This window comes from Acomys minous, assembly GCF_964271855.1.
Source record: "Acomys minous genome assembly, chromosome: 7".
NCBI classification, from domain to species: domain Eukaryota; kingdom Metazoa; phylum Chordata; class Mammalia; order Rodentia; family Muridae; genus Acomys; species Acomys minous.
The window spans coordinates 63623079-63649666 of record NC_140488.1 but is presented as its reverse complement, the minus strand read 5'-3'; the positions used below and the strand labels follow the sequence as shown (position 1 = coordinate 63649666).

Sequence of the window (26588 nt, the reverse complement as noted above, 5' to 3'; positions counted from 1 at the left end):
TTGGTTACTATTTACATGAAACATCAATTTTCTCATGACAAATTTTAACTGATTCTATTTTTGAATCTAGAGTAAAATATTTATAGAAAACAAACAGATCAATTGCCCATTTTGGCTATTACAGTTATAGTCTCTGATTTGTGAGTCTAACTTGTTTCCATTGAAATAATTATTTTGAAAGAAGTAATATTGTGATTTTGTTATTTAACTTTACAGTGTTTTGCTTGTCTTCAATAGCATGTATAGACTTTTGACCCTTAGTTTCTCTATTGTAATTTTCTTTTGTGTTCTGTTTTTATGTAATTTTTGTTTTCTTATGTGTATATTTCATAAGTATTTTATAGTTAATCTTAACATCTCTTTTAATATTAAAAAGTCATAAAAATTAATTTGACTTTGTATCCACTTAACTTTTGCAGCATAAAACTTTTTCTTAAATTTAGTTTTTTGACTGATATGCATGTATACAGTGTATTGTGACCATATTCAGATTCCATTACTCTCTTTTATCTGTCTCACATTCTTATTGCCTCTTCTTCTCAAAAAGACCTCTTGCAGATCCCGTGTACCTCATTCTACATGGACTGATCCTGGAAACTACCTGGAGCAATGAGGGAATGAAGAAATGCAGATAAAGAAGAAATGTAAAGATACAGAAGAGTTGGGATCTGGCGGGCCGTGCTGGTTCTGAAGAAGATGTAATCAGGAAACTGAATGTGTTTCTCATAAGGACAAGGAGTTGCTAGACTCAATGGGAGGTTTCTATAGAAAAACACTCTCAGGTTGCATTTATCTAGGAAGACAAAGATGAAATAGATAGCTTTCATACTCACTGGTCAATTATAAACATTCCTACTTGAATCAAAGGTGGCTTCTGAGTTTCATGGTTCTAAAGCATTGAGGTCTTTCACATGGCTGTGACCATGTCACCAATACACATTCACTCAAGATTTATTCCACTTCACACACCCATGTCTTTTTTTTGTACAGGTCATATGTTGGTGGTCATATTTGATATGTATTCATGATTGCAGCAATCATAGCATATCCAGAAGACAGTGCTCCATAACTCTTTTCTTCATCTCTGGCACTTACAGCATTTCTGTCCTCTCTTCTGTACTCTTCCTTCATGACAAAGGGAGTAATATGAATGTTTTATATAGAACTCACAAAGTCAACAAACAGTTATACAATTCACTTTGACCAGTTGAGCCTCTTCATTAACCTTCAGCTTCTGTAACAAGAAACTCCTCTGAATCCTGCTGAAATATTCACTAGGATATGAAATAAGAATAAAATGTAAAAAACAGTATGTCTTATATATCTTTTCTTTCATTTTTGTTACTTCAGAAATTAATAGTCGTGTGCTCTCTAATTAATAGCAGAACTACAAATCTTATATCATATGACAAAAATATGAAAAATTAATGTGATATTGAGGATCCTTTAGAGATGATCATTTTTTCCTTTCTGATTTTAAGAGTAACTCTTATTTTTGATAATCTGATTATTATATATTTTAGTGGCCGTCCATTAGAGATTTTATTTCTTGGAGTATATTGAGTATGTTAAATGACACAATGAATATATTTATATGTAATAGGAACGCTCACAAATTCCATTTTTTCATTCCTTTTTGTCTCTGTTTTTAGACTAATAATTATACTTCTATTTTCAACTATATTGTTTATCTACTTTTGTTTTCTAAATCTCTTTTTAAAACACTTTAATTTATTTTTTACTAGAATTATATCTTCTGTGTATTTCATTGACAGAATAAAAATAAGTATTGTATGAAAGAAATCAAAGTCCTCTTAAGAGGAAGTGAAGAAGCCATCAGATTGGTGCCTACCCCCAAAGTCATCAGAGAGGCTTTGTCCAGTAGCTGATGAAAACAGATGTGGAGACCCACAGCCAAACATTAGATTGGAGCTTGCCAAATCCTTGTGAAGAGAGGAAGGAAGGATTGGAGGAGTCAATAGGGTCTGGGACACTAAAAGAAATCCCAAGTAATCTGGTTTCTTAAGAACTATCTGAGACTGAAAGGACAATCAGGGAGCCTCCATGGGTCTAACTGATGCCCTCTACATATATGTTCTTGTTTTGTAGCTTGATATTTTTGTGGGATGCCTAACAGGGATAGGAGGGCTTGGTTTTGATGCTTTTTGCCTACTTTTGAGACCATTGTCCTTCTACTAGGTTGTCTCTTCATCCTCAATATGAGAGGAGTCCTTTATTTTATTGAAACTTGGTATTCCACAGTTATTTAATATTCCTGGATAGCCTACCATTTTCTGAAAGGAAGTAGATGACTAGTGGCTGGGGAGGGAGGAGTTGGAAGGGAGGAAGTGGTGAGAGACTAATAAAATAAAAAGATCAATAAATCAATTAGCTTATTATAGAAGACAAGCAAAAGCAAAAACACAGAAAAAATATTTGAATGTTGATTAAAATTTTGCAATTTTAAAAAATGTATAAATCTACTTATTTAAGAAGTCAATTAGCTTCTGAGCTTCAGTCTTAGACAGAAACTTGAGCTTCATCATTGGTGTCTGTTGTTTTATATACATACATATATATATATATATATATATATATATATATATATATACACACATTATATAATACATTACATGTCTTTTTATAATATTTCTGTCCTTTTGAAGTACAATGGCTAAGATAGTTTTATAATGTTAAGCACTAAGTACTGAAGTAAGGGAAATTCATGTTTTGTTACCTATCTTTTCTATCGCAAAGCTAGTATTTTGAAAATTAAGATGTTTTTAATTATAATGTTATTCAATATTTCAAGTCACATCTCTAATCAAGTAATGCAAATATAGATGTCAAGCTAGAATGAAAAAAAATACGAGATATTTTTTCTTTGTTTCTGCAGACTGACTCCTTTCATTGTGGTAGTAAATGAAGCATATCACTCTTTCTTATGGTGTGATTAACTTTAATTCCTTCACTATATTGTGTGGGGATAATATAGCAAAATTCCAACTTATTCAGAGATTCATCATAATAATAGTTATGACACAATGAAAAAACTAGAATTATTTCTCCACACATTGCTAAATTATAAGGTCCTTATCTACTATAAATATTAATCAGAATTTACAGCTGCTTGAATTGTTTTTAAACACTGTTTATCTCTGGGAACATTTTAGAAGAAGTGGCAGAAAGATTGCAAGAATCAGCAGTCAGAGAGGATGAGTGAAAAATACTATTTTCTGGACATGACAGGGCCAAGGCATACATTAAATCACTGCAGTTGTGATTTCCTGTAGAAAAAAACCTGCACAAAATCAAGATAGTCAACATTCCAACATTGTGGGGAAATGGCTCACAAGCACTCATCTGAAACTGAAGTGCTATTGAGAGTTAGTTAGTGCCAATGCAGAGAAAGTCAGTTTTCATTAAGGCTGTAACCCCCATACACTAATAGATGATACCACACTCACACGTATGTGGGCAGCACAGATTTGATACACTGGATTATTTCTATAAAAGGAAAAAAGAAGACATGAAGTTAGGGAGTCTGTTTGTAGGGGTGAATCTACAAGAGGTTAAAAGGAGGAGCAGTATGTGAATATGATCGAATACATTATATGCATGTATGAATTTCTCAAAGAATTAATATAATTATTATGTTGAAAAGGCACACATTTTTCTCTTGGAACAACAACATGAGAGTTAGAGAATATTATGTTCCCAAAAGTCCTGGCCAAGATAAAAAGAGTTCCAAATGACCTTGAATTGCATAGCACGGATACAAAAATGCAGAAAGCAGACAAAATTTACAAAGAGCCAAACATCTTTATATGGGAACCCTGCAAATTCAGATTAGAATACAAAAGGAATCTGTTTTTCTAAAGAACAGGCTGGGGAGATAGCAGATAGCTACTTTCCCCTGAAAAACAGTGGGGCAGGAAGAAAGAAAGAGACAAGAGGAGGGAGGCATGCTGTAGACCAGACTGAAGACTGGTTGAGTCCAGTGCATTAGATCCTGCCTCAAAACCTCATCATCTTTTTGTGAGTGTTGAGTCACAAGAATCTCAGAAAACTCGAGGAGACTCCATTTACCAACCCTTGACTGGTGAGTACAGGACAAACTGTGTATCAGATTCCTTCCGCTGGCCTTTCTTGAGATTTGTATGATCCATGAACTATATTTGTATGGAAGAACCCCATAATGTAGACCTGTAGACTTAATAGTTATATATAAATCCTTAAGTTTAATACCCTGGGCTTAAAAATGGTTGCTGGTTTTACATTAGCCCTATTTTTCTGGTTGAATGGTTCTCCTTACCAAATAGAAATAATGAAAAAGTACCAAGAGGTAACTTTTGACTTGAAGGTGCAGATTCTGAACTTTTTGTATGTTTTCAAGAAAGGGTTTTTTTTGTTGTCCTGGTTGTCTTGGATTCACTTTGTAGACCAGGCTGGCCTTGAACTCACAGAGATTGGCCTTCCTCTGCCTCCCAAGTGCCAAGATTAAAGTTGTGCTCTACCATTATACCTGGCTCAGATTTTGTAAAAATTGCTTAAGAGTTTCCATTTTATAATATAACTCGATCATACTTAATTTTGCTGCCCCCTTAAATTTCAAATCTATCACAAGTGCGTAAGTGGCAAAGCAGACTAGTCCACAAGAAAAAAAAAAGTCTGAAAATGAACTCAATATATATTTCTGGACATGATCTAGGCTTTGTCTCCAACAACAATAAATAGAAAAGAGGTAAGTAGTGTACTGAGATGTAAGGAAATAAACCATCACTAGGTATTTTATATCTACCACAACATGAGAAGAGACAGAAATTAAGTACAGGTTATGTAATAGAAGGCAAGACATTACAGTAAGGATAGACTTGAGAGTCTGAATCTATAACCAAGGGTTGCTCCTTGGTAAGTTGGGTTTGTGATATTTGTGAATATTTTGCTAGAATTTTCTCTCTTTTTTCTCCTTCCTTTTTAAAATTATAATATATTCACATTGCACCCTGGTAGTTATGGCTTCCATTGCATCTTCACTCCCACCCCCCTCCTTCTTCTACTCTATTTTCCTGGCCTAGACCTCTGATGGAAGGTGAATTCTTCCCCCACCATCTAACCATAGCCTGTCAGGTCTCATGCTGATTGTCCTAAGCCCCTTCCTCTGTGTGCCTGCCTGGTCTCTCCACTATGGGGAGGGAGGTGATCTAATCAAGAGGCCTAGAGTTAATGTCAGTTGCAGTTTCTGCTCCCCCCCCCACAACTGTAGAATAAGCTGTCCCTTGGCTATATCTAAACACAGGGAGGTTGCTGCATTCATTGTCCTTGGCTGGTGCAACAGTTTGTGCAGCTCGCCCTGCCCCCAACCCCGAGTACAGATACGCTGGCCTTGATGGTCTCCTTGTGTGGTTCCACAACGCTCTGCATCCTTCCATTTCCGAATTCTTCCATACCACTTCCAGCGCTCACAGTCTAGCAGTGAGTACAAGATTCTGCCCTGATCTCCCACTAAGTAGAGTCTTTCAGAGGACATACATGTTGGGCTAATATCCACCTATAAGTTAATATATACCATGCATGTCTTTCTGCATCTGGATTACCTCACATATGATGATCATTTCTAGTTCCATCCATTTGCAGGAATTTTATCTCATTATTGTTGGTCTTCTAAACAAGTTTGTGATCTCACCCACTTTTCCTATTTACAGGGTCTTACAAAGGAAAATCAACGTTGTGGCCTTGAACAACTAATTATGTCTGCAAAGAAAATGGAGAATCCTTCATCCTCCATCAGAGGAAGAGACATAGAGAGGAGAGCAGGCATCTCACAGGTACAAGAAATTTAAACCCCTTATGCCTTTTATTAGTAACTCAACAAGTGATCTGTCTCCACTGGTTGGTATTATTTAGTTTATAAGTATTATTTCATTAATAATTTCTATTGGAAGCTAGATGATACGGTGAGTGGTACATTTTTTACTGTCTGGATTTTGTTTTCATCTCATCATTTTTGCTTTTGTGTTAGGAGATAGTTAATTGAAATGTGCTGATGATTAATTCTTTCAAAAATGCTCTTATTGTTTGTAAGTTAGGCATAAAATATCCTTTACTGTAGTGGGTACTATTTACCCATGATCTTTCTAGGATCTTTAGTACATGTTCTGAGTGATTATTGAGTATGCTTCACATTGACTAGTAAGAGCTTGAAATGTTTTTACACCTTATGCTTTTTCTTGAATCATGGCCTGAATCTTGCTTTGTAACATTGATTTCATTACAGAGACCTTGATAACAAACTAACATTTTTTCCCAAGGAAGATTATTTTCATGGTAAAAGCAGAGGTGTAATAGGACAAAAAGAAATCACAGGGTATTTCTACAAGTCTCAAAGATGTTAAGAATACTAATAAGCTTTTACTCATGTTTTACTCAAATACCACTGCCAAGAGTAAACAAGTATAAAGGTTTGGAGAAGTTACAAACTTGCATCAGAAATTGTGTAGTTACTTCTAGCAACAAAGGGACCACAAAATACTGTGCTAAAGAATAGGCAATCAGAGGGTCTGGAAAGATGGCTCAGAGCTTAAGAGCACTGACTGTTCTTCCAAAGGTCCTGAGTTCAATTCCCAGCAACCATATAGTTGCTCACAACAACCATCTATAATGAGATCTGGTGCCCTCTTCTGGCATTCACATGTACATGCAGGCAAAACACTTAATATACACTTGATAAATAAATAAATCTTTAAAAAAAAAAGAATAGGTAATCAGAAAAAAGATAATTATGACTGGAGAGTAACATAAAAAGCATGTGGGCAAATATTAATAAAACATATCAGTTATTTATTTGTTCTTGAAATAGATCTTTCAAATTTTATAAACTTATAAACATTTTTATGTTATGGAATCAAAATCCGTTATTCAACTCTTTCAATCTGTAGATGCAGTTATTTTTCCACTTTTATATTTTTACCATTTACTAAATGGCTTGTTTTAACAAAGGGAGAAAATGTAGAGGGGAAAAGTACCATCTCTGATCCTTTTAATATGAAAAGTCCCTACAAAACAGATGTTACTTTTTATTTATTGCCACAAGGCAAGTATAATTGCATTGTAGCTTCAGAAGAAGAGTTGTACAAGCGCATATCTTTAAGCAGAATGATAGAGAGGACGGTAAGTACTAGAAAACTTATCTCTTAGCCTGAAACAAAACTGACTACTTAAAGAAATCAAACTTTCTCAAAGGAAGCTTTTGTTTTTAATAGTTAAGTAGCAGAACCAAGTACATATACTGGAGCTTTATTTATTTTGGTATTGCAATCACATTGGTTGTAGTTTATCACAATGACAGCAAAATCTATCATCCTCTACCTGAAGCTATAATAAGAATGCATTCAAATCAACAAGTCTTTTTTTCACAGCAACTAAACTGTAAATTGTCCTTGACCAGCCACAGAAACACACAACAACATCCCTGTTAATCTCATGAAGAAAAGCAGTTTCTGCCCTTCATCTTCAGTGAGAGGATTTCAGTGGTGTTGTTGCTTTACATGTTTTATTTTTTAAACAACAAATATATCTTGGATTATTCTCCTATGATTATATGTAATGTGGTGATAATGATACCTTGTGACTTAAATAGAAAATATCTAGTGTAAAGAAGATGAGCATCATGTTAATAGAACAGAAAATAACAAAAGAGTGGGCAGAAATTCTTGTGTGATTTGAATGTTTCATCAATTAAAATTCCAAATAATTTCCTATGTCAATATCACATGCACATACACACACATGCACACACACGCACACACAGACACACACACGCACACACAGACACACACACATGAACGAGAGAGAGAGAGAGAGAGAGAGAGAGAGAGAGAGAGAGAGAGAGAGAAGGAGAGATTTTACTGATTAAAAAAATAATCTCAGCATCATATTGAATTAAAACTTCACATTATTTTCAATATATACTCCTTCCTTATCAATGGGTGCAAATATTTGTGGTGTCAAACACACTTTCTTTACAAAACTCTAGTATTAGAATTGAAAATGAACTATGTATGTGTAGTTTTTAGGGAAAACGTTTCAAGAAGCAACTGTATCTTGTTAGTTAACATATTTGTTATGTGAAGGTTGCTGTGCTAGTAAGCTACAACAAAATACCCCCAGAGAACAACTTGAAGGAGACAGGGTTTGGATTTCCAAAGTGTTGGTTCCTTGTTAATCTTGGGTTGGTTGTTTACGTGACTGTTGTATAGCAATGAATTTTGGCAAGAGGGAGCATGTAGGAGCAGATGTGCTCATCTTGTGGCAGATAAGAAGTAAAAACAGAAAGTCAAAAAGGCTCCAGAGACAAGATATTCCTTTTAGAAACACACTTGAAGTGTGCCTAGATCATATGATAGGCCTCTATTTTTCTTCTTTTTACTTAAAAAAATTGGGTGTATGGGTATTTTGCTTGCATGTATGTTTTTGTATCACATTTATACCTGGTATCTGCAGAGGTTAGAAGAGAGTGTTAGATAACTTGAAACTGGAGTTACACATGATTATAAACCCTCAGGTTGGTTCTGAGAATTGAACCCAAGTCCTCTAGAAGAGTAACAAGTGCTTTAAATCCTGGGGCCCTCTCTCCTACCCCTGACTCCAATTCTTACTAGCAATTTACTTCATTTGATTAAATAACTCACTGAGGAAGTTTGTCCCCTAATGTCTCAGTCATCTTTTACTATTTTCACTATCTAGGAATGGAATAGTCGGTGTCCCTTAAATTTGCATATCTTCATTGTATGGGTAATAATTAAATAGTAGAAAGGGATGACAGACCTGGAAGAAAATAATAATGAATTTTGTGAATGTTCCAAATCCATATGATGAGTACACTAAATATTTAGAGTTACCTACAAAATCAGCTCCATAATTCATGTCTTATTTTCAAATAGAATTTGTATTATAATTTAATATTCAAAATAAAAAAGAATAAGAAAATAACCCTTCAAAGCATGAGCCTTTGGAGTCATATTATAACTAAATGATAAAGTTTCACCTCTTATTCCTGAACATTCATGAGTATTCTCATAGACGTCTATTGCTGTGAAGAAATAAAATAACCACAGCAAATCTTTTAAAAAGAAAGCATTTAACTGGGGCTTGTAATACTTAATTATCCTAAACAACCTGCAAGACCTCTTTCAAGGTGTTGGAAGTAAACATTGTATTATAATTGAGTTGCTTTGGTACAATTCATCATATTAGAATATAAATATATATAATGTGTGAAGACTAATCTTAAATTTGGATGCTATGCCAGTGTATCCAAATTAAACTTATTTCACATCAATATACAAAATTATATAATTGTGAGTAACAATTAAGGCATTAAGGTGAGGAATAGATTTGATAATCTACTTTTTCTTGTATCATCCCTTTATATTGCTATATCCATCCTTTTTCTTTTCAACTCCTATTGCCATAACTATGAAAGAAAGATAGCAGAACAAGAATGTATATCATAGGTTCAACAGCTAGATATGATACTCTTTATATATAATGTAAAATAGTTAAATAAAGTCTTCAAAAACCTCAGAGACCCACAGAATATGACATTAAAAGATTTTTTATTATTCTAAAGATTCTTTGACAGCAAGACAAGTTAACTCCTGGAAACACCCAGCTGACCTCAAAGAAGATGATCAACATCAAAGAATCTCCTTATGGAGTTGGCTTCAAATGTAGCAAACCAGCCACTGGAAAAAATGTCCTTGTTTCTGCCACAGAAAGAATTCTGCCAAAGTACAGCAAACTTAGATGCAGGCAGAGTTGTCAGCCAAACACTGACAACATGGGTAAACAAGTCCTCAGTAATTCTTACCTTGCAAATATGTTTGGTAGACATATTGGGCTAGAAGGCCAAAGATGATGCACAATCGTTATAGAGAGTGTTGGGTGACTCTTCAGGCAGTAAACTGTCTCTTTTTTTTTCATTTTGGAAGCTGATAACCTGCACTTCCAGCTCATTCAGGCATTTAAGTTTTATTCCTTTTCAAGTCTCTGATGGGGTTGAAGACCAGATAGTTTACTCTTTCAATTAAGTTTAGTAGGTTAGGGGTTAAGATGTTTTTAGATCTAGATAGATAATTTAAGTTAATAGATATGAGATATGATAGATACTGATTTTCATTCACAAATTTAGACCCAACAAGATAGGAAAGATGTTTACTTCAAGTTTGACAAATACAAATAGCCAAACCACTATGAGTGTAGCATTTATATAACTCATGATTGTCTCATGGTTCTTCCTGCTGCATGTAGTTTATTTTATTCATGTGTAATATATAAATGTATATATGTTAAAAAAGAAACATAATAAAATAATGTTAAAAAGAAAGGTAAAGTTAAAGTGAGACATCCCTGAGTCCAATCTTGTTTTCCTTCTGTATAAGACCAGTAATAACTTATAACCAACTCCCAATGAAAATAACATCTATATCCCAAAAGAGCAAGCAAAACCTACCCATATTTCCCTTAGGGAAAATGGGGCACCACTCGCTTAAGGTTTCTTCTGGCTGATCTGGGTGAATAAAACCTTTGTAGGGGCCAAAATAAAATTGGAGAAATGGTTAAACAAGCTAGGAATAGCATTTGTGGTACAGTTTCTAATTGAGAAATTACAGGCTTAATTAGAGCCCTGTGTGGAACCATCTGAAATGCTGAACCAATTGGCTAGAAAGCATTCTTCGAAGCTATCCTGAGGGCTGTGCTGTTCTGATAAGTAACAGCAATTGAAGTACTTGGTGCTGGACCATGAAGGATGCAGGATGTTAGCATCCAGAATGCTGAGAGGAATCAATCCTGTCAGGTCTGATCCAGAATTAGTGTCTGGTTCTTTTGGTCTGAAAACATATAATTTCTCACAAGCATTATACAGTCCTATAATAATAAATGTATGAGGTGTATGGGATGCACAGAACAATTAAGGCTTGTTCTCTTTTATTTGTATGAGCAGAAGTAAGACATCTACAAATCTTCATTCATGCCATATAAGGGACGGCATCTAATAAGTCACATGGATTCTGTGACCAACAAGAAGCCTTGTCTATGCATAGACATTCATGTCTCAGCCAGTCTCAGAGCTATTCCCATGTAGTGGGATTAGCAATATAAGTTACCTGCTTGTTCTGCAGTTTGAATTCTTTACATTCTGATTGTAGACCCCTCCCTCATCACCTCCTGATCCCACCTTTCCTCCCTCATCCCCTCTCCCTCCCACCCCTATTCCTCAGAAAGGGAAGCACTTTTCCCTTAACATCTGATCTCAGCCTATCAAATATCATCTGTACTACCTGTGCCCTCTTCCTCTGTGGCCTGCAACACCACCCTGTCAGGGCAGAAGTGATCAATTTTGGGAGGCCAAAGTCCATGTAGTCTTTACTCCCCATATTATAGGACCTACAAGGAGATTGTGCTGCTTATCTACTACATCTGAACAAAAGGTCTAGGTCCACATCATACATGGATATTGATTAATGCATGAGTCTCTGTATGGTAATGTGGTTATCTTGTATTAACTGGCTAATATCCCCTTATGAATGAGTATATCCCATACGGGTCTTTTGGGGTCTGGATTACCTCACTCAGGATGATCATATCTAGTTCCATCCATTTGCCTGCATATTTCAAGATTTCCTTAATTTTGATAGCTGGATAGTATTCTGTTGTGTAAATGAACCATTCTTCAGTTGAGGGACATCTAGGTTGTTTCCAGATTCTGACTGTTATGAACAAGGCTACTATGAACATATTTGAGCAAATGTCATTGTTGTATGTTGGAACATCTTTAGGGTATATGCCCAGGAGTAGTATGGCTGGGTATTGAGGTATATTTATTGCCAATTTCCTAAGATAGTTCCAGATAGATTTCCAAGGTGGTTGTACAAGACTGAACTCCCACCAACAATGGAATAGTGTTCCCTTTTCTCTACATCCTCACTAGCATATGCTAGTTTTTTATCTTAGCCAATTCTAATAGATATAATATGGAATCTCAGAGTCATTTTGAGTTGCATTTCCCTGATAACTAGGGATGTTGAGCATTTATTTAAGTGTTTCTCAGACATTCAATATTCTTCTGTTGAGAATTTTCTGTTTAGTTCTGTATCCCATTTTTAATTGAATTATTTGGTTTGGTGGTGTTTAATTTCTTGAGTTCTTTATATATTTTGGATATTAGGCCTTTGTCAGATGTAGGGTCATGTAGGACAATCTTATTCAAACCACAATTCTGTAATCCTGCTGTAAAATGTCCCTTACAGGCTCACATGTTTGAACATTTTGTCCTATCTCGTGATTCTGTTTGAAGAGGTTGTAGAAATCTTAGGACTAGGACCTAGTTAGCAAAAGCAAAGTACTACAATCAGGCTTCATTTGCTCTTGGTTCAGAATTTCTTTTTTCTGGTTCCAATCGGCTAAAATGAGGACAAGCTATGCCACAAATTCCTGTTAATGCAGAACAAGCTAGCTCATCTCCCATGACTTACTTCTCAGGATTGACTGTTTCCCCTGAAATCACCAACCAAAATAAACCCTATCCCTAATCTTAAGTACCCTATCCCTAACACTAATCTTTCTCTTCTGAAATTGTTGCTGTTGGGCACTTTGTCACAGTAGCAAGAAAAGTGACTCATTCAAGAACTGCAATGCTAAATTTATTTAGTTACTATTCAAGGGCCTCCATATTATTACAAAAACCACCATTGTTGTAAACACAAGTTGAACGTCTCTTTTGAGACTCAAACTGACTTTCATCTGTGATATCCTTTAAAATAAAATTAATTCACATGCTTCAAACATATAATAGTCTAACAGACATAGGAAAAACATTCCTAAAGCAAAACAAAAACACAGCAGAGAAAACATTATGTCCTGGAGCTCCATACCTATCTTTGGGGACATACATAAGCATTCTGTGAACTTTGAAAGGAGACATCAGGGAACTAATTTCCTAAATGGGCTATTTCATTGTCATTAGCTGTATATGAATGATGTAGTAAGAGGTAGACCCTAGTTGAAGGCAATAATGAGGTGTTCCTTTGAATGGTATCCTAGGCACTGGATCTTTTTTTAATTGTTCTATTTCTTTAGCCTTACCTAATATAGCTTACAGGGCCTGTCTTACAATTCTTCTCTGCTGGTTATCTGTGATTTACTTTCAGCTGACTTTCTATATTTCTCACATCTCTAATGTCTTGGGTTTCTATGACACCTTGAATTTCATTTTTATACCTTTAAACATTCTCTAAAATACTGCTCTCAGAGATTCCAAAATTGTTACATATTGCATAGATTTCTAGGCCTTCCTCTGAAATCTCAATCACGTCATTCATATTCTACAAAAATCCTACATCCAGTATAATACTAAAGCCAGTATCATGTAAATGAGGTCAGTATCTCTAGCAGTACCACAAGCCATCAATTACCTACAGACATATTTTATTAGCCTATTAGCAAAATACATTTTTGATGATTTATTTGAATAATTATTACATGTTAAGATCAAATTCTTATAGATTTCCTGTGATTATTACTATAGCACTTTGCATTTTTTGAATATTAACTGGCAAATAGTAAAGTGTTTTTGAGTCTTAAATCTTAATGTATACTGTACAGTCTAGGCAAAGACAGGACAGCAAGGGAAGACTTTCAAGACTACAGAGTTTTGGTAAGTAATTCATATAAATAGGGTGGGCTAGTTAGTTCAAGAGCTGTTAATGCTAAAGTAAATTATGTATTTCCTTTTTTTACTCAAATTCACTATAATCTACATGATTTTTCCTGAACATTTTTATGAATACTTTTACAAATATTTCTTGAAAGTGACCAATAAAAATGCTGACACATATCATTATAGGGCATTACTACTTCTTGAATATCATCCATCACTTTTCATTACTGTGAGATAGCATCAACATTCTGAAGCATTTGGATGTGACAAGTCACCTAGCAATGTCATCTATAAAAATTCTGAGTAAAATATATTTATTTTAAACCTAATTTTGCATATTCTGACATAATAATATGTATATATGTATGTGTGTATTTATGGAATAATCTAATCTTTTATTGGAAGATTTAAAATCACAGAGAACAGGTTCTATGTGTCAGAATGGTAGCCTGACAGATACATGGATGTGTTGCTATATGACAGGATTCTAAGTACAATATTGTACAGCTGCTGCATCACTATTTAGAATATTCAAGAGTTCTTGGGTCAGCAGCTTCCTATTTATTCAAATTTATATTGACTAGCTTCAGAAAGCAAACCCGACAAAATGATTAATTAGACTTTATAGCTCATTGGTAAGCAGCAGTTTAATAGAATTAGCAGAGCTCAAGTTCATCTTTAAATACCATCACGGTATTCATATTAAAAATGTCAAATTGCATTTTTTAGTTGTTATAAAATTCAACATGACTTATTCTGAATTCATAATGATAATAATGAAAAACCCAAGAGGACACCTTATTTAATAAACAACGTCCACAGCAATCAAAATATTTTTAGAAATTTTATTCACTATAGCAAGGTGTATAGATTTGCATTTGAAATACAAAATAATGTAAAAAAACTTTAACAAAATAAATATGTTCATGTATAGAATTTATTTTTGGTAAACTAACTAAACAAGTGACATAATGTTCCAACATTCAAAACTGCATGTTTTAATTTTCTTGTGAGCTAGATAAGTTCTGAAGAGTTTTAGCTAAAATAATTTATATATGTCAAGTTATAGTAATACCAAAACTTAATTATTTCACAAACACCTAATCTTTTATATTTCATAACTTGCTTCTTCAAGATCTTACATGTCTCATTTTATGGTGACTCTGCTCTGCACACTGTTCATACTAAATATATTTTAGATGTTTTGAATAGCTTTTTCTGTGTGTATTCACGCAACTCTTTGTGTGTTTAACATCTACATACAAACTAATAGAAAACCAATTAGTTGTATTTTTAAAATATATTTTCAATCAAACCATGCCAATTCTGTATCACACTGGTCTGAATTGTTATCATATAATATATAGACCCTATAAATAGACTGCATCTATGTATATTCCTATATAGTGTTAACAGAACAATTAGAGTAATCCTGTCAAAAACCATTTAGTCAAGAAAAAAGCCAAACTCTTTACAATGCATACAAATTTCCTAATTATCTTCTCACCCTTCCCCTTGCTGTTTTCCTTTAATGCTGTCATTTACTAGTTTCTTCTGCTTTAGCCATCTTGTGGTATGTAACATGCAGATTCTGCTCTAACCTCTAGGCATACATATTAGCTTGCTGCTTTCCCTGAAATGCTTTTCTGACAGTATTTCCTTATGCACATCATTTCTTACATTTATTATTTAATGCTTTTACCTTGCTAAAAAACAGACTATAAGGTGAAGGACCATTACTTGCATCTTTCACTGATACATGTCATTTTTTATTTTTGGTGAGAAGTGTCAAGAATTAGAGGACAACCTTACAGAATTACAATTTAAACTTTGAACCTGAACTACAAAGTTCCTTACATTTGCACTACACTTGCAAAATTCCAAGAGTCAAAGTGGTTTTTCTAATGTATGCTCCCATATTTTCAACTTCATTCTTTGCTGTACTACATTTTATTTTACTTTTTTATTTTGGTTTATAGAACCCTCTATTTTTTCTTTTTAAAAAATGCATTTATATTATTACACATAAATAAAATAAACTACATACAACAAGAAGAACCAAAAAAAAAACAATCAGGAATTATATAAATGTTACATTCACAGTGATTTGTCTATTTATATTTGGCAAATTTGAAGAAAACATCTTTTCTATCTTGGTGAGTCTGAAATTCTCAATGAAGATCAATATCTATCATATCTCATCTTTATCAACTGAAAACATTTATCTAGACATAAAAACATGTTAACCCCTAAACAATTTTGCTTTCTAGTAAGGTCTTCAACCACATCAGAGACTTGAGAAGGAATACAACTTAATTAGCTGAGTATTAATTGCTCATTTTAAGGCAGAATTCTATCTGTGGCAGAAACAAGGACATTTTTTCCAGGATTTGGTTTGTCACATCTGAAGCCATCTCCATAAGGAAGTTCTTTGATGCATATATATATATATTAAACCTAGGATGTATATTCTTATGATAAAAAATAGACTAGTAATTGACAGGACCATGATTTGGTCAACTAACAATTTATCTTGTATTACTTAATTATTCTAAAGAGCCAGAAATACCACTTTCAAAGTATTGGAAGTAAACTTTGCATTATAATTGAGTTGTATGGATACAGTACATCATATTAGAGAATAAATATATATAATGTGTGTGAAGACTAATCTTAAATTTGGATTCTATATCAATGTATCCAAATTAAACTTATTTCACATCAATAAACAAAAATTATATACCACTTAATTAAAAATAACTTTATTTGTGAGTATAAATAAGGCCTTAAATTGAGGGGTAGATTCAATAATCTACTCTTAACATTCAGCTTAGTTAGCTACTTAGGATCTTTTACTCTCTTATTTTTCTGTATTAATTTTGAGGAAATAACATCTTTTTTTACAGAATGACCTTTCTAAGATCCTGCCAAGGAGGAGTACTTCATGTAACAACTCAAAAATGCTGCACAATAGTAAAATTTGTTGGACGCTTTAGTTTGATATTTAAACATCCTTCTTGGAGCCTCAATGATACTACAAAAGGTTAAATCCAGATGAAAGTTATTTAAAACACATATTTTTCAGCTTTTTCATTCTTAAATGCCTTTTCATTATCATTTTTCTTCCAATGTAAAATACTAGGTTTGGAATGTAAGCAATAATATTTTTAGTTTCGTTTAGGGACTTATGCATTATTTTATCCTGGTTTTCAGCAACAGAATTTACAAAAATGTAACTGTAATTAATCTTTTGTTGTTTGTGTCTTTGTTGAGACAGTGTTTTTCTGTAAATTTGGCTGTCTTGGAACTCACTCTATAGACCAGGATAATCTGGAACTTTGAAATCTCCCTGTCTCTACCTCCTGAGTACTGGGATTAAAGTCTCATGTCACTATCACCTGATTAACTGTAATTAATTTAATAAAATGTATATTTTACTTAACTGGAGATGTTGGAAATTTGTCTCAGTGTTACAGGGCCTATCATGGACAAAATCCTGCACTCAGCTCACCAGCACTGACAAAAATAACAAAAAGACAAAATAGGAACTTAATCTGTATCACACAGGAAAGTGAGGCAGCTATTATTTTGGAAAGAATACACAGATATTTTCTATTTGGCATACACAGTATCTGTAAGAACAGAAGAAATATTAGGGAATTAAGGGATTCTTAATGTACACATGTTCATGTTTGAATACCTAACCATGGTGAGAGCTTGTACCTTTCATTCTGCATAAATATTTAAACAGGTAATTGATGACAATTATTATTTTTGTTTGTTTTGAAACAGGGTATCACTGGTTTGACACTGACTACCTTTGCCTTGAAAAGCTGTCCTTGAACTCACAGTGATCTACTTGCTTTTGCTGCACAGGTGTGCTGGAGTGAAATGTGTGTGCTACTATTCCTGGCCAAAAGTTGGCAATTTTAATTACCTGTATCTTATAGCCTCACACAGGTGGCTACTTTTTATGAATACAATAATCTAACCTTTTTCAAAATATTCTTTTTATTTTTTAGATTTTAAATTTCTTATACTTTTATTTTATTATACATGTATAAGACAAACTACATACAGCAGGGAGAAACATGTGACAATCATGAGAATAATGAGTTCTATATATGTTACATTCATAGTGACTTGGCCATCTGCATTTGTCTCCTTTGAAGTAAGTGTTTTTCCTGTCTTGTTGTGTCTAAATTTCCAAATGAGACTCAATATCTATCTTATCTCAACTCTAATAGCTTAACTTCTTTATCTTGATCTAAAATGATCTTGTCCCCTAACCAGCTAAACTTGGTCATAGAACTCTGCATCACTCTGCCGAGTCAGGGTAAGCAAGTCCTCAATAGTTCCTGCCCTGCGAACACAGTCTGGCAGAAATATTTGGCCAGAAAGCTAAAGATGAAGCTCCAACGTTATAAAGTGTATTGGGTGACTGGTCAGGCAGTAACCTGTCTTAAGTCAATTTGTACATTTTGGAAACTGCTAACCCACACTGCTGATTCACTCAGAAATTTAAGTTTTATTTCTTCTCAACTATCTGAGGGGCATTGAAGACAAAATCGTATAGTTCAGATCATTCTTACTGTTGCAGACTGGTAGATTTAAACTCAAACTCTTGTGATAGAGGCCCAAGTTATCTTTTAGGCTAGATCTTACTAAATAAAAAGAGTCTTTAAATAATACATATGCATTAAAGTATCTTCTTTAAGTCCATTCTCAATGGTTTTTATAGTGAGAATTCTATATTCAAATGGTCAACAACATTTAGGCTCTAAAATCTAGTGTAACATTATATGTACAATTTTTATAATCTCAGCAGATTACTCACAGAAAAAATATCCTAGTTTATTGTAAATGCAAATTGTCTTTTTGCAGTAGTAACTGCCTTTTATTTTTAGAACAAACTTTAATTAAATCACTGTAGATTTGCAGGTTTCTGTCAGTTTGTGAACAGAGTTGAATATGAATTTCAAGAGACCTTGGGAAAAGACAGGTAGATCAGTTCCAGGTATGAGAGACAATTTTCAAAAAAATCTCCAGCTGAACGGTGGTGGCTCATGCTTTTAATTTGGGAGGCAGAAGCAGGCAGAACTCTGTGAGTTTGAGGCCAGTCTTGTCTACAAAATGATTCTAAACTAAACTAAGCTAAAACTAAAAACTCCAGCAATGTGGGAAGGGTTATCAGTCTGCCAAACCCATTGAAGAGTAGCAGCTTGAGGAATCACTGATAAAAGATGACTAATGGTTTGTCTATCTTGTTGATTTTCTCAAAGAACCAACTCTTGGTTTTGTTGATTATTTGAGTTGTTCTTTTGTTTCTACTTTATTGATTTCAGCCATGAGTATGTTTATTCTTAGATGTCTACTCTTCTTGGGTGTTTCTGCTTCTTTTTTTTCTAGGGCTTCCAGAAGTGTCATTAAGTTGCTTATTTGTGATGTTTCCAATTTCTTTATAAAGGCACTGAGTGCTATGAATTTTCCTCTTAGCACTGCTTTCAATGTGTCCCACAAATTTGGATATGTTGTTCCTTCATTTTCATTGAATTTCAGGAAGTGCTTAATTTCTTCCTTTATTTCTTCCTTGACCCAGGTGTTATTAAGTAGAGAGTTGTACAGTTTCCATGTGTGTGTAGGAGTTCTTGTTGTTTCTATTGTTGTTGAAATCCAGCCTTAGGCCATGGTTATCTGATAGGATACAAGGTATTATTTCAGTCTTCTTCTATCTGTTGAGGCTTGTTTTGTGCCCTACTATGTTATCAATTTTGGAGAAGGTTCGATAGGGTGCTGAGAACAAAGTATAATCCTTGGTGTTTGGGTAAAAAGTTCTGTAAATATCTGTTAGATCCATTACCAAGGGCAATACAAGTAGTAAATATTGAACCCCTACTCTGATCTACCCATTAGACAAGACATTCTCCACAGTTATGTGGAGAGTGTGACTGACTCTGACATGAACTCTGGTGCTCCATATTCGACCACCTTCCCTTGATGAGGAGGCCTTATGGCACTCAAATAAAGAATAAGAAGGCAAGCAAGATGAGAATTGATAGCCTAGGACCATATAGTGGGGAGGAATTCCCCCTCGGTCTTAGACCTAGGGGAAGGGAATAGAGTAAAAGTGGGAGGGAGGGAGGAATGGGAGGATACAAGTGATGGGATAACAGTTAAGTTGTAATCTGAATAAGTTAATAAAATTAAAATTTTAAAAAAGATGAGTAACACCAATCCCTACAGACACTTCTCAAAGTGAAGCAGCAACAGAGATAGCAGAGGTCAACTTGTGGAACACTTGCAATGAACCTGAAAAGTATAATTGACTGCCTGAAATTGAAGGTTCCAGAAACATCCATGAACAAAATAGTTGGAAACAATGAGTACCTGTCAGGAATGGCAGATACATCAGTAAATGTGGAAATGGGCAGAGAACTTCGCACTGATAAGGAGCAAGTCACTGAAGAAAAGACAGTAAAAAAGGTAGAAGAAGATGTGGAAAATGAGAACGAAAATAAAGAATCTACAACCAAAAGAAAAAAAAGAATAAAAGAGAAAAATAATCAGGAGAACTTGGATCTTTCAGCAGCTGAGGACAGTGACAGAAGGACCATTGTAACTACATGTTTCATGTTAGTTTAATTATGCATTTAAAGTGACAATTGCAAGAGGCAATACAAACTATAACGTAAAAGATCAGTGTATTTATTAAAATATAAACTTTGTTTTAGTGCTAGTACATCTAAGATGCTTTTCTGCAGAGATTCCCAAAATAAATGAAAGAGATAAATACAAATATTATTAATGCAATTAGATTTGAAATGTACTGAATTTCATTGGTAAATCATGTGCTTCTATAATAAGACATTTCATCAGAAATCCTATGTTCAGTGACTATAAACTATTTTATATTTATATTTACTTAGCATAGATTTATTTAAAAGTGTTAATTATGTCATCTTCACATGACTCATGTAATTTACAGTGATAATATTACGTATATATGCATATATTCATATATATAACATAATGTAAATTTTGCCACATAATTAAGGTTCAATCAATTATACAAATTATCTTATTATATACTATAGATTTGCTATTACTGATCCAACTGATAATCATGTTATATCAAATTATATAAATATATTCTTTTTAAATATATTTTATTAATTTATTCATAATACATCTCAATTGTTATCCCATCCCTTGGATCTTCCCATTCCTCCCTCCCTCCCATTTTCCCCTTACTCCTCTCCCCTATGACTGTGACAGAGAGGGACCTCCTCCCCCTGTAAATGCTTATATGGTCTCAAGTCTCTTCTTGGTAGGCTGCTATCCTTCCTCTGAGTGCCTCCAGGCCTCCCCATTCAGGGGACATCGTCAAATGTGGTGCACCAGAGTACGTGTGAAATTCATACTCCACTCTCCACTCAACTGTGGAGAATGTCCTGTCCATTGGGTAGATCTGGGTAGGGGTTCGAAGTTTACTGCACATATTGTCCTTGGCTGGTGCCATAGTTTGAGCAGGACCCCTCGGCACTGATGTGCCCATAGTAATGTTATTCTTGCAGGATTCTAGGACCCTCTGGAACCTTCTATTTTCTCATTCTCCTATGCTTTTCTCGCCTAGAGTCCCAATAGGATGTCCTCCTATCTGTCCCACTTTCCTTGTTAACGAAGATTTTCATGGGTCATGCCCCTTGGGCTAGTGTCCTGATATAAGTGAGTATATACCATTTGACTCTTTCTGCTTCTGGGTTAACTCATTCATCATGATCATTTCTAGTTCAATCCATTTGTGCACAAATTAACGGAATTCCTTGTTTTTAATAGCTGAGTAGTATTCCATAGTGTAGAAGTACCACAGTTTCTTTATCTATTCTTCTACTGAGGGACACTTAGGCTGTTTCCATGTTCTGGCTATTATGAATAAGACTGCTATTTACATGGTTGAACAAATGTTCTTGCTGTGCTGAAGCATCTTCTGGGTATAAACCAGTGACACTATATCAGTTAGAAGAAAAAGTGGGACAGAGCCTGGAACACATTGACACAGGAGACAACTTTCTGAACAGAACACCAACAGCCCAGGCCTTAACATCAACAATTAATAAATGGGACCTCATGAGGCTGAGAAGCTTCTGTAAGGCAGGAGACACTGTCAACAGAACAAAGAGGCAGCCTACAGACTGGGAAAAGATCTTTACCAATCCTACATCTGACAAAGTTCTAATTTCCAAAATATATAAAGAACTCAAGAAATTAGACACCACCAAACCAAATAACCCAATTGAGAAATGGGGCTCAGAACTAAACAGAGAATTCTCAGCAGAGGAATATCGAATGGCTGAGAAACACTTAAAGAAATGCTCAACCTTCTTAGTCATCAGGGAAATGCAAACCAAAACAACTCTGAGATTCCATCTTACATCCATCAGAATGGCTAAGATAAAATATTCAAGTGATACCACATGCTGGTGAGGATGTGGAGAGAGAGAAGAACATTCCTTCATTGCTGGTGGGAATGCAAACTAGTACAGCCACTTTGGAAATCTATCTGGCGCAATCTCAGAAAACTGGGAATAAGGCTTCTTCAAGACCCAGCTATCCCACTCCTTGGAATATAAATATATTCTTAAACGTTCTTTGTTACCGTTTATAATTTACTTAAATAGTATTTTAGTGTATATGTGTCTTGACTACACCTAAAAGAAAAAAAGAATAACTTTTATTTTCATTTACCCAAGAGTGTGCCTCATTATCCAGAAGAGTTATAGTCTCTTCTGTCCTAATCTAAAAGAAATCTAATATGAAGGAGCCTAACCAAAAATAATGTATTACTGAACAAACATTATGATCCTTATATAAGTGAATAACATAAGCCATATGTTGAAAATAAGGAATAAGAAACTTTTGTCTTAATCTAGTGTAGTAATCTCATAATGGAGAAAATTATTTTTCTGGCCTTACTGACACAGAATAGTATACAAAACTACAATAATATCTTATTAATCTATACTCCATGTTTCTTAAAACAAATTTTACGTATGTGAGCAAGCATGGCATTTCAGTGTTAAGGTTTGTTTCAATGCCTCACTGTTTCTAGTGAATGATTTTAAACTTAATTATCACATCTCACACACACACAAAGCATGTGAGATCTTATGTATGATTGTGACTTCAAATGATCACCATGACTGTTTTTATGCCAATATCATGCTGTTTTGTTTTTATAACTGTACAGTAAAACTTGAAATTAGGGATGGTGAGATGACAGAATTGTCCAGAGAGACAGAGATGAAAGGTAATGGGAGACCCGGAGTCTGAATCAAGAGTTGAACTTTCTAGTGAATGCAATTGAGCTAGAAGGTGAGATACCTCTAAGCAGGTGGTTATCAGGGTGAAGGTGAGAATGAGGGTAAGAAAGAATAGTATTTCACTGGAGGAAACCTGGTACAGCTCAAGATTTGGCAGAGTCCCCAAAGGAGGGAAGGGGGAGAGAGACACCTGTGGCTGGTATTTTACAGGGCTGAAGAAGAGACTGGAATGAGAGAGAGAGAGAGAGAGAGAGAGAGAGAGAGAGAGAGAGAGAGAGAGAGAGAGAGAGAGAGAGATTACTGTGAACAATGATGGCCAAGTTGGACTCAGAATATAATGTGCTAAGTCAGAAGCTACTGTGGAAGATGTTATCAACATACTCCTTTCTCGTTAAAATTACTTCTTTCCATTCCTAATGTGGTAAATTTCTTATGGGCTGACAGTATGCAGTGTATGTTCAATAGGATGGATGCTCTTCGCATCTGATGCCCTTGCCTAATGCCATCTCATGAGATTTTTCTAAATGGATATAAACAAGCTTTTTAGCTCCTATCATGTTTAAGGATGTCCCCATAATCATGTGGAAGACCATATTTATCAAAGTGGTGCTCAAGCCCTTACCACATTGAGGAAAATGCTCACTTTAAATTCCTACAAACTGATTCACCTTTGGATCTAATGGTCACTTGTTTAGGGCCCAAGTGACATTTTTAAGGAAATATAAAATTAACATCTGCCATCAAACAGGGATGGGTCTCATAGTTCAAATTACTATTCATTCACGTAGATCAAGTTGAGTCAAATGATTTTATTAGAGGATACTTAAATAGTGGTGAACAACTATGCAGAGGTATATTTTCCCAAAGCCATAAAGTTATTATACCCTTTTTCTACCTCTCAGATTACAAATCTGGTATTTTATATGATTCTAATGTGAACCTCATTTGGGAACATCACCTTTTGTTCAAGTAGTATAGATGTCTATAAGCTTACATAACAAAAAGCACAAAAAGCAATACTCAGGAAATTTTTGCAGTTATAGTAATTTATCTTTGACTACATCAGTAATTATGCTAGTAAACACTGCCTGATGTGTTTAGTGACTTGATACCAAGAGGAATTATTATGGCTAGGGTTTAGAAGACTATATTCACTGCAGAGAGCTCTAAGTGAGTTCTGTGGCTTCTGAGCACATTTGGTCACTATTCTGTAAGAGAAATAGAAGCATTTGACAGAATCATCAATTGTTAATTGGAATGGCAGAAAATTTTGGAAGTAAATAATAACAATTGTCATTAGCACTATTAAAATTACAGACAGTTATGCTCATCAGTCAGACTGGACTCTAGATATATAGAACAAATTATTTATTGCCATCAAATATACAATATTAAGAGTCTGAAAATCAAGAATATGTAATTAGAAAGATGAAAGGTTTTTTTTCTTTATTAATTTATTCTTGTTACATCTCAATGGTTATACTATCCCTTGTATCCTCCCATTCTTCCCTCCCTCCCATTTTCTCCTTATTCCCTTCCCCTATGACTGTTCCTGAGGGGGATTACCTCCCCCTGTATATGATCATAGGGTATCAAGTCTCTTCTTGGTAACCTGCTGTCCTTCCTCTGAGTGCCACCAGGTCTCCCCCTCAAGGGGACATGGTCAAAGGTGAGGCACCAGAGTATGTGAGAAAGTAATATCCCACTCTCCACTCTACTGTGGAGAGTGTTCTGTCCATTGCCTAGATCTGGGTAGGGTTTTAAGGTTTATCGCCTGTATTGTCCTTGGCTGGTGCCTTAGTTTGAGCCGGACCCCTAAGCCCAAATCTGCCTATCATATTGTTCTACTTGTAGGTTTCTAGGACCCTCTGGATCCTTCTACTTTGCCATTCTCCCATGCTTCTCTCATCTAGAGTCCCAATAGAATGTCCTCCCCTCTGTCTCAGTTTCCTGGTACAGCCACTTTGGAAATCTATCTGGTGCTATCTCAGAAAAATGGGAATAGGGCTTCCTCAAGACCCAGCTATTCCACTCCTTGGAATATACCCAGAAGATGCTCCAGCACACAACAAGAAAATTTGCTCAACTATGTTTGTAGCAGCCTTATTCATAATAGCCAGAACATGGAAACAGCCTAAATGTCCCTCAGTAGAAGAATGGATAAAGAAACTGTGGTACTTTTCACTATGGAATACTACTCAGCTATTAAAAACAAGGAATTCCCAAAATTTGTGGATAAATGGATAGAGCTAGAAATGATCGTAATGAGTGAGTTAAGCCAGAAGCAGAAAGACTCAAATGGTATATACTCACTTATATCTGCATAATAGCCCAAGGGGCATGTCCCACGAAAGCCTTCACTTACCAGGAAAGTTTTTTTTTAGTGTACCATTTGTCTGAGTTTACTGTACTAAGGCAAACATTAATTTTTATACCAGTTTATTTCCATCACACCTATCAAAGCAAAGTACTTGTGTATAGAGGAATTTTAATCCAGCAACACAGCTACTCTGGCAAGGACTTGGATGAATGCAAACATACTCTTTAATTCCTCTGGCTGGGATACATATCTTTAATCCATCTGGCTGGAATACATACATGCCTTTAGTACACACCTTTAATACCAATCAATGACATGTAATTGAGGGCAGATAAAGTGATGAATCAGAGAAAGATATGAAAGAATGAGTCAGAGATAGGATATCCCCAACTCTCGTAAGAACATACAGAAGAGAGAAGCTATTTAAAAGCAGTGCATGGATAGAGAGGAAGAGAGTTCATTTCTTACAGTTGACTTGAAAGTAGTTGAGTTCACACAGTTTTGATCAATTCCATTCAGTTTGTACAGTCAGTGCACTTCAGTTCATGAAATTCAGAGGCAGTATTTACAAGTAGAGCTATTCAGTGAGAAGTGAGAGAAGCCAACTTAATCAGTCAGCTTGAAGAGGAGTTTAAGCCAGAACAACTGAGTAGAACCAACCAGCCAGAGTTGAGAAAAACTAGAAAATGTGAATTTATTTAGTAGTAAGTCTCGGGAGTTCAAAACATTCTAAGACTTGTTAGCAAAGGTTGGGGAAGCAGAAGCCTTCAAGGTCCACACCTAAAGAAGACTAGAGTATAGGAGGTGAGAAGTTTACAGGCCTAGGTGTAAGGATACTTAGATAGCTAGAACAGAGACAGAAATGCTCTACGCACAGCCCAAGCCCTTCATTCATACAACTTGGGGACAACTCTCATGTTATCCTTCTGAGGGAAAAAACCTTTAGACCTGTGAGAGTGTATAGTATGTTGTGAGTTTGTTTTGTTCTATGAGGAGATAAGTATAAGTATTTAAGTTACTTTCCTCAGACACACACAAAATAAATTTTCTCAATTTAAAAATCATGTCATATTCACAAAGGTTTTAAATTTTAAATATTTTCTTTATCATTTTTGTTAATTTTATTGCATTTTAGTCAAATGCTTTCTCTATCATAATCTCTAAAATATAAAAGATTATGTGAATTGTAATAATTTATGAATAATATAAATTTATTTCTATAGAGTCC

The 26588-nt window shown here is 34.8% G+C and overlaps 1 protein-coding gene and 1 pseudogene across 3 annotated transcripts in view; both read left to right on the top strand.

Moving 5' to 3' along the window:
* Positions 1 to 3972: 3972 nt before the first annotated feature.
* The window catches only part of KLHL4 (kelch like family member 4), a 237697-nt gene continuing 215081 nt past the window's right edge, over positions 3973 to 26588 (top strand). The window contains exons 1-2 of one of the 2 annotated variants that reach the window (XM_084790426.1): positions 3973 to 4102; positions 5706 to 5828. In XM_084790426.1, coding sequence (XP_084646552.1) covers positions 5751 to 5828 — 78 coding nt within the window. In that variant the 5' untranslated portion in view covers positions 3973 to 4102; positions 5706 to 5750. Of the gene's footprint in view, positions 4103 to 5396; positions 5476 to 5705; positions 5829 to 26588 lie in introns of those variants that run through there. The other variant, XM_084790427.1, reaches the window with a different exon arrangement.
* Positions 20024 to 26588, top strand: part of LOC311601988 (thymidylate synthase-like) — a 119128-nt pseudogene continuing 112563 nt past the window's right edge. Inside the window, exon 1 of the transcript in view lies at positions 20024 to 20335. The product of the transcript in view is annotated as a thymidylate synthase-like (transcript). The remainder of the gene's footprint in view (positions 20336 to 26588) is intronic.